General features: G+C 53.7%; 1 protein-coding gene across 2 annotated transcripts in view; it reads left to right on the top strand.

The window, feature by feature from the left end:
• Window positions 1-13726, top strand: part of zfyve26 (zinc finger, FYVE domain containing 26) — a 33167-nt gene that overhangs the window by 14097 nt on the left and 5344 nt on the right. For both annotated transcript variants that reach the window (XM_035395215.1, XM_035395222.1), the window contains exons 20-36: window positions 258-1177; window positions 1559-1758; window positions 2127-2231; window positions 2378-2500; window positions 2825-3001; window positions 4087-4336; window positions 5162-5260; window positions 5714-5883; window positions 6088-6224; window positions 6506-6534; window positions 6714-6850; window positions 7709-7929; window positions 8684-8831; window positions 9300-9509; window positions 10037-10252; window positions 10830-11027; window positions 11663-11868. In XM_035395215.1, coding sequence (XP_035251106.1) covers window positions 258-1177; window positions 1559-1758; window positions 2127-2231; window positions 2378-2500; window positions 2825-3001; window positions 4087-4336; window positions 5162-5260; window positions 5714-5883; window positions 6088-6224; window positions 6506-6534; window positions 6714-6850; window positions 7709-7929; window positions 8684-8831; window positions 9300-9509; window positions 10037-10252; window positions 10830-11027; window positions 11663-11868 — 3546 coding nt within the window. The remainder of the gene's footprint in view (window positions 1-257; window positions 1178-1558; window positions 1759-2126; window positions 2232-2377; window positions 2501-2824; window positions 3002-4086; window positions 4337-5161; window positions 5261-5713; window positions 5884-6087; window positions 6225-6505; window positions 6535-6713; window positions 6851-7708; window positions 7930-8683; window positions 8832-9299; window positions 9510-10036; window positions 10253-10829; window positions 11028-11662; window positions 11869-13726) is intronic.

Genomic DNA, 13726 nt, shown 5'->3' with positions numbered 1-13726 from the left:
TCCTCTCTCTCTCTCTTCTTTTTATCCCATCCTTTCTTTAACGTGTTCCTCTGTTACCTGAAAAGTAGGAGCTGTTCTTTCTTACATTTCTTTCTTTAGTGTAGGTTTGTAGTGTAATTGTTTGTTCATACTGGAAATCTGTTCTTCTTTGAAAAGTGTTTTCTAATACATTGGGCTGAATTGTGTGGAGGTCAGATTTTTGTGTGATGCTGGTTCTGACTGCGTTATCCCCCATGTCCCCCCCCCTCCCCCCCCAGGGTGTCGTCTCTGCTGCAGCAGGAGAGTTTGGGTCTGAGCGTGCAGCAGGTGATCGTGCAGCGCTGCTGTGAGCTCCTGCCGGTGTGGGACACGCACGTTACGGGCGGGCGGGAGGGCGAGGGGCGGGCCGAGAGACGGGGCGAGGGGCGGGGCGAGGGGCGGGCGGGCGCCGGCGTGTTTGGGTTGTGTGGCCTCACAGCCCTGCTCCAGCAGCACGCCCAGGAGCACGTCCCCCTGCTGGGGCTCTCCGACCCCGCCCCCGAATCCAACTCCGATTCGGAGGCCTCTCCGGAAGAGTCCGCCACCGCGCCCCCAACGCCCACCTCCCCGTCATCTCCTCTACCCTCCTCCTCTTCCTCCTCATCCTCTTCCTCCTCCTCCTCCTCCTCCTCCTCTTTCTCCTTCCTCCTCACGCCCTCCGCGCTCTCCTTCCTCAAGTCGCGCTCCCCTCTCCTGGCCGCCCTCGCCTGCCTCAGCGCCTGTCGGGGCGGGGTCGCCCGGCCGACGTCCGGCTGGTCGGGGCTCCCCTCCTACTTCCGGGGGGTCCGGAAGGAGGCGGCGCTGGACGGCGAGCAGGTGGCCCGGGAGGGCGAGGCCTTGCTCCGGGACTTCCCCGTCCTGCTGGCCTACCTGCAGGCCATGGCCGAGCCCGTGCTGGGCGCCCCCGGGGCCCCCGAGGACGGAGGGGCGGGGCTGGGGGCGGGGCTGGGCGTGGCCCTGTGCGGGAAGCCCCTGCTGGGCCTGCTGCTTTCGGGGCTGTACCGGCCCTCCACCCGGGCGCTGGTGGCCGACGCCTTCCAGCAGGCGCTGGCCTCCCAGGACCTGGACCGGGCGCTGGGCCTGCTGGAGCTGTACGGGCAGAACTGCAGCCAGGAGGGGGCGCTGCGGGACCGGCTGCTGGCCTGCGCTGCCCTGGAAGGTGAGGGGGGAGCCGGGTCTGGTGTGCTGGTGACGGGGGTGACCGATAATCGGGCTTCACAGAGAGTCTTCTCTGTAGGGGGATATTGCTAGTATTAGTCATAGGGATGTAATAGGTTGTTATGTTGCTGTTAGCGTGTTGTGTGTGTTTTTCTGCTGGTGTCAGAATGACTCCAACCTCATCATCTCTCTCAGAGCACCACTCACCCCTCTCCCTCTCCTGTTACCTCCTCTCTCTCTCTCCTTTGTTACCCTCTCTCCTCACTTACCTCCCTCTATCTCTCTCCTCTCTTACCCCCTCCCTCTCTCCTCTCTTTCCCCCTCTCTCTCCTCCCCCCCTTACTCCCTCTCTTACCCCCTCTCTCTCTCCTCTCGTACCCAGAGGGGGAGGGCAGCATGGAGCAGCTGTTTCGGGTGCGGGACGCTGACCTGCGGGCGCGTGTGGCCCTGCGGGGCCTGGAGCGCTGGCCCCTGGGGGCCGCCCTGGAGCTGCTGCAGTTCTGCCTGAGCGACCCCAGCACGGAGGGGGCCCTGAGGGCCGAGCTGGAGCTCAGGAGGCAGGAGCTGGAGATCTACAACCGGGTAACCAACCCGCGCATTTCATTCCGTCCTTTTCATTCAATCCTGTGCTTTTCATTCAATCCTGTGTTTTTTATTCCATTATTTTTATTCAGTCCTGTGCTTTTCATTCCATAATTTTCATTCAGTCTTGTGCTTTTCATTCAATTCTGCACTTTCCCTTCTGCCCTTTAAATTCAATCCTGTGCTTTTCATTCAATCCCTTGTTTTTCATTCCATACTTTTTATTCAGTCCTGTGCTTTTCACTTAATCCTGTACTTCCATATTCCCCAATCATTGGGTTGATGTGAACCTCTCAGTGTTTTTTTTCAGCATGGCATTTGATTGGTGGTCCTGTCTAACACCATTCTTTCTGTCTGGGCTCTCTCAGATGCTGAACATGAACATACCGTTGCCCTGGACGACGTGGCAGGAGCTGAGGGCGGATTCTAGGAGTGACAGCGAGACTGTGTTCTCCATGATGTTGGAAGCCAGTGTGAGTTCCCTGTAAAATGAAGAGCACTTCATAAATAAAATATGTTGTTTATTTACTTATTAAATCTTTCCTGACGTGTTCAAACCGGTGTGCCTCTCTTGGCTCTGTGGACTCTAATGCCCGGTGTGCGTCTTGTGGCTGCGCAGGAGTTTGAGCTGTGCGCGCAGTGGGAGCAGCTGTACCCGGTGTCTGCGCAGCTGAGGCTGCAGCTGCAGACCGAACACCTGCTTCACCTGCTGGAGAAGGGGCAGAGCGAGGAGGCCTTTCAGGTGGGTGTCACATTACTGCTGTGTAGCAAATGCTATACAGAAGTGGAGAGCAACAATGTTGGTCTCAGGAATGCAAAAAGTGTGATATGAGCAAGACAGCACGGAAGTGTTAGGGTTCGGGTTAGTTTGTATTTCAGTGAGTATGAAGTTAGCCAAGCACACCAACAAACAGTATTAAAAAAAATAAATTAAATAAATAGCACTATTCATACAGCGTAACATATTTTTACGCAGCTGTACCTGTAATGTTACCAGAAGATTTTATCATCTTTTTATACCCCCCGCCTCCCCTTTAAATTTCTCATGCTCTCCTGCCCCCCCCAGTTACTGGAGAACGTTCCGGACTCCGCCGTGGGCCTGGAGGTGTGCGAGCGCGCCCTCGACCGCCGCCCCGGCCTGGCGGCGTGTCACTTCCTGTCCGACTACCTGACCCTGCACTTCCAGAGCCGCGTGTCGCCGGCCCGGCGACGGCACATCCACGCCCTGCACCTGGGCTCCAAGGTAACGGCCGCCGATGCGTCCTCATTGGCTCTCTCTCTCTCTGTCTGTCTCTCTCTCTCTCTCTCTCTCGCTCGCTCTCTCTCTCTGTCTCTCTGTCTCCCTCTCTCTCTCTCTCTGCCTGTCTCTCTGTCTCCCTCTCTCTCTGTCTGTCTGTCTCTCCCTTACTCACTCCCTCCCTCTCCCTCCCTCTCTCTCTCTGTCTCTCCCTCTCTCTCTCTCTCTGTCTCTCCCTCTTTCTCTCTCTGTCTGTCTCTCTCTCTCGCTCTCTCTCTCTGTCTCTCACTCGCTCTCTCTCTCTCTCACCATCCCTCTCCCTCCCTCTCTCTCTCTCTCTCTCTGTCTCTCTCTCTCTCTCTGTGTCTCCTGCACACCTTCCTGGACCCTTTGGTCCTCAGTCACGCACTGGGCCTTATGAAATATTCACTGTAAAAAAATAAAAATAAAAATACAGCAGTTCAAAACACAAATATAAGAATGTTACAGAAATGACACACAAGACCGTGAGTTTCTCTCACCCATGGAGCCAGCCGGCTGAATTGTAAAAAGAGAACGGTTCTGAGTTGTTTGAAGTGGTTGGGTGGCGTTGGCGGGGGGGTGGGGGGGGCTGTTAGGACGGGTGTTTGCGGTCACGTCTCTTTTCAGAAGAACAAACAGGATGTGGTGTGAAGGTGCGGTTTTTGATTTCTTTTGAACTCTTCAGTCGACTCGGTCATTATCGGTGCATTTCTTTTTCAGAATAACGCATCGATTTGACAGGTCCCCCCTGTGACAGCGGGGCTATGTGTAACGGCAGGGCTATGTGTAATGGTGGGGCTATGTGTAACAGTGGGGCTATGTGTAATGGCAGGGCTATGTGTAATGGTGGGGCTATGTGTAACGGTGGGGCTATGTGTAACAGCGGGGCTATGTGTAACGGCGGGGCTATGTGTAACGACGGGGCTATGTGTAACGACGGGGCTATGTGTAACGGCGGGGCTATGTGTAACGGCGGGGTTATGTGTAACAGCGGGGCTATGTGTAACGGCGGGGCTATGTGTAACGGTGGGGTTGTAACGGCGTAACGGACTCTGCCCGCGTCTCCCCAGGTGCTGCTGACGTTGCCCACGGCGGCCCAGCAGGATTATTTCCCGCTGCTCTCGAACCCGCTGCTCATGCTGGAGCAGCTGCTGATGAACCTGAAGGTGGACTGGGCGGGCGTGGCCGTGCACACCCTGCGCAGCCTGCTGATTGGCCAGGAGGCCAGCTTCAGCTGCGACGACATCGACGCCCTGCTGTCCGGCTACGCCCGCAAGGCCCTGGACGTCCCCTATGCCCCCCGGGAGAGAACCCGCTCCGGTCCGTAAAGTAAACGCGCACGGGTGCACACATGCATTACCACATGCATTACCGCATGCACACATGCGTTACCGCACGCGCACACATGCATTAACACGCACATATGCATTACCTCATGCACACATGCATTAACACGCCCACACATGCATTACCACACGCACACATGCATTGACACGCACACACATGCATTAACACGCACACATGCATTACCGCATGCACACATGCATTAACACGCACACATGCATTGTCGTATGCACACATGCATTAACACGCGCACACATGCATTAACACGCACACATGCATTACCGCATGCACACGTGCATTAACACGTGCACACTTGCATTAACACGCACACAAGCATTAACATGCGCACACATGCATTACCACATGCACACATGCATAACACGCGCACACATGCATTAACACGCACACATGCATTACCGCATGCACACATGCATTAACACGCGCACACATGCATTAACACACGCACACATGCATTACCGCATGCACACATGCATTACCACACGCACATATGCATTACCCCGCACATTTACGACTGAGAATATACATCTAGCTCTTTGCTTCTCCGTGGTCGTGTTTTCATGTTAGTTAGTGTTGTAATTACAGGTTTTTAGTTGTATTGCTGTTCAGACAGGCTTGGTTTAGTTGTTGTATAATCTGGCTGTCACTCTGGCTGGTTTTTAGCGTTGTCACTGTATTATTTTATTATAGCTGTTGGGGGGGGTTTGGTTTGGTACCCTGTATACTCAGTTCGTTTCACAGCAGGGGCTGCTGCTCACCGGGCCTCTCTTTGTCCCCCTCCAGACTCTGTCATCAGCCTTCAGGACGCCCTGCTGCAGTGTCCCGCTCAGGAGAGCTGCCCCCCCTCCCCTCGAGTGGAAACGCCCCCCCTTCCTGCTTCGGGTGAGAGGGACACACACACGCACTCACACACTCTCACACATGCACTCACACACATTCTCACACACGCACTCACACACATTCTCACACGCACACACACACACATTCTCACCCACACTCGCACACACACATTCACACGCACGCACTTACACATTCTCACGCACACACACACACACACACACACACACATGCACTCACACACAGTCTCACACACTCACACATTCTCACACACGCACTCACACATATTCTCACACGCACTCACACACGCACACACACACACATTCACACGCGCGCACTTACACATTCTCACGCACACACACACACACACACACTTTCTCTCACACGCACACACACACTCATGCATACACGCTCACACACACTCGATTCAGTAACCCTGCTGGGTATCTCTCTGCTTACCGCTGCTGTCTGTGACATCAAATTTGTGTTGCCCCCCAGCCGGCAGCACCCCCCAGCATGCCCCGCCCGCTGCCTCGGGTTTGGCCGGCCGCAGGACCAGGTCTCCCGCCCAGTACATCCCCCCCGAAAAACCCCCCCACCGCAAGGACTGGATCCCCGACCACCAGCAGCCCGTTTGCATGGTGTGCCTGCGGGAGAGGTTCACCATGGTGAGAGAGCAACGCCCTCAAAGCAGTCAAATGCCATTTTTTATCACACCTCCCTTTCTAGTTAAGTAAAGCAAAGTTAAATGTTAATTTAGAGAAGGAGAGCTGGGTAAACCTTTACTTTTCTCACGTAGCTTGAGGGAATTTTCACACGTTTTGTTTATTCTATTTCATTCCCTGCTCCCCCCTCCCCCCCCCCCCCTGCAGTTCAACAGGCGGCACCACTGCCGTCGCTGTGGGCGTCTCGTGTGCAATGCCTGTTCTGAACACCGGATGGCAGTAGAGGGGTGTGCTGAAGAGGCAGCACGCGTGTGTGACCAGTGCTACAGCTTCTTCCACCTAGAGTAAGACCACGTACAGGCACTCACACAGACACGTACGCGCACACCACACACATACGCACACCACACACACACACATACACGCACGCACACATGTGCACACCACACTCACGCTACACACACCCACACACCACATGCACAGATACACACACACACACAAAGAGGCGCACACACACCTGTGTTTGTTTGCAAATAATTGATGAAGCCACTTTATAGTTTATAGTTTGCTAAATGTCGTGTGAATTAATTTTCAATCATTTTCTGTTCATGTATGACTTTGCCAGTGCTGAGGGGGATGTGGATCAGGCTGAAGGTAAGAGCTAACCTACTCTTAAGACCACAAGCACTTATTTCTGGTTCTGCACAAACGAAGAGAGTTCAGATAATATATGCCCCCCCTTCCTCTTTCTCTCTCTCCCTCTGTATTTCCCCCTCTCTCTACTTTCTGTTCCTCTGTCTCTTTCCTCGTCTCCCTTCCTCTTCTCTCTGCAGTCGCTGGCAGCCCTGCGGTGGCTGAGGGGGCTTTTGGGGGGGTCCTGTGTCTGCCGGAGGTGGCCCAGCACCAGTACAAGCTCAGCTTGGACCCGGCCGAAAACCAGCAGCTGCTGTCCGAGTTCTACTACGAGCAGGTCCGCCTCTTCCTCCATCCCAGCATGCACTGTGCACTCCTATGACAACCTATTCATAACAGATCCATGATGTTTTTGCAGTTTTTAATTTCTTTCATTTCATTATTGCTTATAGCAGACATTCTTATCCTTAGTGTCTTAAGTGCAATAGCATCCGTTTATACAGCTGGATGTATCCTGAAGCAATTCAGGTTGAGCACCTTACTCTGGGATACAACGGCAGTGTCCTGGATTCTCGATGCTTTACCCCAGGCCTGCCAGTGGATGATGGTCTCCCCCTATATAGAAGGGTTCCTCTTGAGATCTCTTCCCATCAGGCATTTTGTTTCTTGCCAGCATTTGAGGGTTTTTCTCCCCACTGGAGACTTAAAAAATAAAATAAAAATTGAATCTCATGTGCTTGGTGTTTGGGGGTTCAGGCCTGGTTTTTGCTCTTTTTCTGCTACTCTTCAAAACATCTTTGCGACAGTTTTCTGTAAAAAGCGCAATACAAATAAAACGGATTTCTGTCTGTTACCCCTCAGTTACACCTTGTGGGGTTTTTTTTTTGCTCATGCTTAAATGTTTATACTTCTGAATGTTTGAGGAACATTTCCGGGTAAACGTTTGAATGTCGGTAAAGAGATGGACAGGGGGGTAAATGTTTGAATGTTGGGGAGAGAGATGGACAGGGGGGGTAAATGTTTGAATGTCGGTAAAGAGATGGACAGGGGGGTAAATGTTTGAATGTCGGTAAAGAGTTGGACAGGGGGGTAAATGTTTGAATGTCGGTAAAGAGATGGACAGGGGGGTAAATGTTTGAATGTTGGGGAGAGAGATGGACAGGGGGGGTAAATGGGGCGTTTGCTGTGCCCCCAGGCCCCGAGCGCGTCCCTCTGCATCGCCATCCTGTCGCTGCACAGCGACCACAGCGCGTGCGGGCGCCAGCTCATCGCCCACTGCCGCGCGCTCTCCCGCGGCCTCACCAACCCCGAGGTGGACGCCCGGCTGCTCACCGACCTCATGCGCCAGCTCCTCTTCAGCGCCAAGCTCATGTTCGTCAAGGTGGGCCGCAACCAGGACCTGGCGCTGTGCGACAGGTGAGCAGGGGGCGGGGCCAAACGAGGGGTGGGGTTGGGGTCGGGGTTGGGGTTGGGTGGGCGGGGTCAAAGGGGAGGGCGTTGCGGGGGGAGAAGAGGCACGTTTGTTTTGGGTGGCATTCCGCACTTTGTTCCACCCGTATGCCAGCCTCACACTCTACCGTTGCCGTTGCGTTTGGCTTGTTCTCCTGCAGTCTCCCCTCGGCTAACCCTGTTCTCCTGCTCTTTAGAGAGGCTTCATAATGGATGGAACGTTCTGTTATGCCCTACAGCATAACTGTCCAACCCCATTCCTGGAGATAATATTATTATTATTATTATTATTATTATTATTATTAATAATACATTTTATTTATCAGGCGCCTTTCTGAACACTCAAGGTCACCTTGGTAGCATGGTATTAAAATGGTCTACCCTCCTGTAGGCTTTCATTTCAGTCCTAATTCTCACTTAATTCTACTGTTTAGCAGCTCAGTGAGAGCTCTAGCTGTTGAATGAGGAGTTCTTCGATAGAGTTGAAATAGAAACCTACAGGACGGAAGATCTCCAGGAACAGGGTTGGGCAACCCTTCCTTACGCTGTCTCCCAGATTTGGACCGTTCACAGTGCCTTGCTGTAGAGTCCAGATTCTTCTGATAGGTCAAAGCCTAACTGTACCAGCTTGACAGGACCCTGTAGTTCCACTCGTTGCAGGGTCCAGAGTGCCTCGCTTTCCCATGACACCTCACCCCCCTCCCCCCCCCCGTTCCCTCAGCTACATCAGCAAGGTGGACGTGCTGAAGATCCTGGTGACGGCCAACTACAAGTACATCCCCTCCCTGGACGACATTCTGGAGCAGGCAGCGGTGACACGTCTGCGAAACCAGCTGCTGGAGGCGGAGTACTACCAGCTGGCCGTGGAGGTGGGCGGGGCTCCGGAGGGTGTCTGTACATGCTGTTCTCCGGGGGGGGGCAGGGGGGGGTTATGTAATGTCGACAAGTGGACGCGCGTCCTGTTTGCGGGCCGGAGTCGAGTGATTTATGGCCCCTCCCCCCCCCCCTCCCTGTTATCGTGAGTCGGAAGGCCAGGAATGCCCAAGGCCTCGGCCTCTGGAAAGTATTTCCGGCACTTGAGAAGCGATTCTGTGCAGCAGATAAGGAAACTGGCCTGTACACGAGCCGTTATGAGTCGGGTTTGAAGGGTCAGACGTTCCCGCTGCTCAGTTTATCTCTTCGGTGGAGGATTCATTTTGAATTTGAGCATTCAGATGCACGTACTCTAACAGTGGAATTATTTTGTGTATGAAGTTGTATGAACTTTGTCTGTGCATGATTGCGTGTCTTGCTGGGCGTGACTTCGTATTCGTGATCCTGTCTCCGCGCCGGCCCAGGTGTCCACTAAGAGCGGCCTGGACCCCGGAGGGGTGTGGCAGGCCTGGGGCATGGCCTCCCTGAAGGCTGGGAACCTCAGTGTCGCACGCGAGAAGTTTTCCCGCTGCCTGAAGGCCCCTGTCGACCGGAACCAGCTGAGCCAGGGGCCCAGGCTGCTCCAGGAGATCATCCAGTACCTGGAGTCCACGGTCCGGCCCACACTGTCGCCGGTAACGGTCCAGAACCACAGAGGCTCCCACAGCCTTTTAATCCTGTGAAGAGCAGGTTTTTTTTTTTTTTAGAACGTTTAGAAGTCAGTGTTCTAGAACATTGCTTTCAGTTTCCAGCAGTGATTGTTACATCAGCATTAGAATGTTCAGTTGAGGATATTCTAATGCCATGTTTGTGATCTCACACCTTAAAGGGGTTAATGACCCTTCAGAAAATTCAACACGAGGTGGTAAAATGTCCCCCTTAAAAGGCATGGAATGTGTAAAAGCACAGAATTATGACTCCCTTTCCTGGTTCTTTCCAGCTTTACAGTATGCCATTCACTGGTGAAGGTTGTGCTTATCCCTGCTCTTACGAACTGATGACTAATACAAAAATGCTTTATCCTTGAGAATGGATTTGACCTTAAAAAAAAACTTTCGTCCCATTTTAAGCCTGTCCTTGGTGTATATATATATGAGTCTAATTTTGGTTGGACGGCTAGCGGGTGTTTAATTTTATTCGTGTCCTCTGGGTGCTCCGGCAGAACTGTGAGGAGGACGTCCTGGCCTCCCTGAGGGAGCTGGAGGAGGCCCTCTCGGACCCGGGCCCGACCGAGCGGCCCGAGGGGCGGGTCCAGCACAGCGCCCTCTACCAGGAGTGCCTGTACTACCTGCAGAACTACGGCACCCACCTGGGCCTGGTCAGCTTCTACATGCGGCACGACAGCATGAAGGAGGCTCTGTGCCACGTGCTCAGCAAGGTGAGCGCGCGCCTCCGCGTTTATTCCGCGCTGCGTTCGTCGCCCCTGCGTTTCGCGGCCGTCCCGCGACCTTCGCGTCGTCGCTTTGGACGAAAGAGCGTGCCAGATAGATGTAATGTCAGCCCCCTGGGGGTCAGAGGTCAGAGGTCATCCAGCGCTGCTCTGACACGCCTGGCGCGCGGCACGTCTGCAGAGAGCGGGTGTTCATTTCGTTCCGCTCCGTCGCGGCCTGCCTTATATGGTGCTGCATGAAACGCAACCTTTGGCGGCGCAGTGCTGCGACCCACACCGGTGTAACGTGTTACGGTACCGAACGACGCGGTAAAGAGCAGACGTTCGCCATTATTTAACGCATCGTTCACGCGATAATAATGATTCCTGATTACATCGGTGACTCTGCGGTTGTATTTTGAAGTTGAGCTGCTGGGGTGGGGCGGGCTGTGGAAACGTTCCGTCCCATCTGTGTTTATCACGCAGTATGTTTCTTATCTGATGTGCCCGATCTGTTTATAGTCCAAAGATGGACACACAACGTCCTCTCAAGGTCACGGCTATTTTTGGCGCCCTCTCTCCGCAGGAGTGTCCGGACGAGGTGTTCCTGGAGGGGGTGCTGCAGCCCAGCCTGGAGCGGGGCCGCCTGTGGGCCCTGCAGGGCCTGCTGGAGAGCCTGGACCCGGGGCTGGAGGGGTGCGGCCGCTACCTGATGGCGTCGTGCCAGCAGCTGCAGCGACGCGGGCACTTCCGAACGCTGTACCAGCTGCAGCAGTTCATGATGGTGCGCCCGCTCTCGCCCGCTCTCGCCCCCGCGCTGACGACCCGCGTTGGTGCCCGCCCCTGCGCGGGTCATCGCACGGCTTTGCACTTCACAGTTTAACATTTTTTACTCATTTAACTGACACTTTAAAGACCCTGTGCAATGAAAGTAGGGTTTTATGCGATGTTTTATTATGCATAACGAACCATAGAAACCTGCTATGATTTTATGATTATGATACGATATCACACCGCTCCTACGTTGTGCATACTACACATACTACACTTCCCATTATACTACACCGGGGCAGGAAATGGTCTTGTAACCTAAAGGTTGCAGGTTCGATGCCCGGGTAGGACACTGCTGTTGTACCCTTGAGCAAGGTACTTAGCCTGCATTGCTTCAGTACATATCCAGCTGTATAAATGGATGCAGTGTAAATGTATGCTATGTAAAACACTGCTATGTAAAGTGTTGTGTAAGTCTGTATAAATGGATGCAGTGTAAATGTATGCTATGTAAAACACTGCTATGTAAAGTGTTGTGTAAGTCACTCTGGATAAGAGCGTCTGCTAAATGCCTGTGGTGTACTGTGATGTAATGCTCCTGTTTGTGTCCCCTCCTCTAACTGCGCGCCCTGCCCCCCCCCCCCCCAGGACCACGTGCGGGCGGCCATGACGTGCATCCGCTTCTTCGCGCACGGCGCCCAGTCCTACCTGCAGCTGGGGGAGCAGCAGCGCTGGCTGGCCCGGGCCAAGGAGCACCTGAGGACCTACCTGCAGGAGCAGCAGGGCCGGGGCGGCGGGCGCAAGCGCTCCCCCAGCTCCTTCCGCAAGAAGATGTCCTCCAGCGACGTGTCCAGGTGAGCACCGTGTCCTGCAGGTGTCCTCCAGGGATGTGTCCTGCAGGTGTCCTCCAGGTGTCCTCCAGGGATGTGTCCTGCAGGTGGCCTACAGGGATGTGTCCTGCAGGTGGCCTACAGGGATGTGTCCTGCAGGTGTCCTCCAGGGATGTGTCCTGCAGGTGTCCTACAGGGATGTGTCCTGCAGGTGTCCTCCAGGGATGTGTCCTTCAGGTGTCCTCCAGGGATGTGTCCTGCAGGTGGCCTACAGGGATGTGTCCTGCAGGTGTCCTACAGGGATGTGTCCTGCAGGTGTCCTCCAGGGATGTGTCCTGCAGGTGTCCTCCAGGGATGTGTCCTGCAGGCCTTTTCTGGGTACGTTTGTGGTGTGGCCTGCAGGGGGCACTAGCTGCTAGCATTGGCCAGAGCCGACTGCTGATGCAAACACCCTATGCAGTCGTTCTGGATCACAACCATCCCTGGGGCCACAAGTTTTTTTTAAATTGTACGTTATTGTTATTTGAGTGTCTGTGGTGATCGGACGACCTACCCCTTTGGGTAGAGGAAGATGAGCTGTCTTTTTTTCTTGTCGGACAGCAAGCACTGTAATGTTGGCAGGGAGCAGTAGCAGTAGAGAGAACGCTACCTACCGCACACCAGGACAAGTTCAGACAAAGTGCTGGGGGCAAGACGCTTAAATACCCAAAGAAGGACATCCGCACATTTTCTCCACGGACAATTTCACAAGTGTTTATGCGAGCGCTGAGCTGTTCGTGACTCAGCAGGTGTAGGAAATGACACAGAGTCTGTGTGGGGTTTGCGGGTTCACTTGGAACAGAGTTCACCCGAACTGAGCGCGCTCCTCTGTCTTTCAGCAGGTTAGAAGCCGTTGTTCCCTTTTGTCTCTGTTTGCTGGGCTAATTCAGTTAGCATTTTAATTTAGCTAAGCAGGTGTGAAGTTCCACCTCCAGATGGGCTCTTCAAGCTCGACACTGCCGGCACCTTCCATTTTGTCCCTGATCAACAATGGATTGCTTGAGTTGCTTTTGTGGTCCCAATTGGCACGTCTGTCTGGGATATGTTCTGGGTTCCTGGTGTGTGTAACTGCTGGTCAATTGAACTGCATGCTTCTTGGAGGAAGTACATGCTTTTGTGGGCCCTCTCCTGATTTGATAAATGGGACAAGGCCTTCAGTTGTGATTGGTCATTCCTGATTGGGTAACAAAGAGAGACAGGGATTAATAAAAGATTTACGGTACGTTGCCAACACAAATCTTTGTACTTTTACAGTAAACGATTAGTATCAATAAAACTACAATTTTACATTTACATTCTTTCAGTAAATGATTTTGTCCAAAGGATCATATGCTGTTGGAGAACACACGTGCATTCACCATTCCCAAACTATCTGGTGCAAATGTAACCCCATTAGCACCCAAATTCCATGTATTCCTTTTCTCATTCTCCTGGATATATTCTTCTGCCGGCCCTCACGTGTAGCCGTGCTGACATCTGGGGTGGAGGGAGGGGTTAATTCGAGTGCAAATTCACCCCTCTGGGTAAAGTTCTGGAATTTGAATGACTTTGAATGAAATTCCCCTGAGCATTCACAGATAGCTTTAGATGCAGACGACCTGTGGGTGCCTGGTGAGATGAAGGGGAGGGGGGGGGGATTTGGAGGAATGGGAGCCTTCCCCCCCCCCCCCCCCACCGTGATTATGCGTTTGCTTGTGAGTGTCGGGCGAGAGACGGTGTGCGAGTGGACTCCGCTGACGTGCCGGGGGAACGGCCAAAGCTGCTGGATTCGCCTCCTGCCGTCACTCAAAATGGCTGACCAGTAACGGCCCATCTCCCTCGCCCGTCACATGACAAAGAGACA

This window comes from Anguilla anguilla, chromosome 1, assembly GCF_013347855.1.
Source record: "Anguilla anguilla isolate fAngAng1 chromosome 1, fAngAng1.pri, whole genome shotgun sequence".
Classification (NCBI taxonomy): Eukaryota; Metazoa; Chordata; class Actinopteri; order Anguilliformes; family Anguillidae; genus Anguilla; species Anguilla anguilla.
This window is presented reverse-complemented; position numbering and strand designations above follow the sequence as displayed.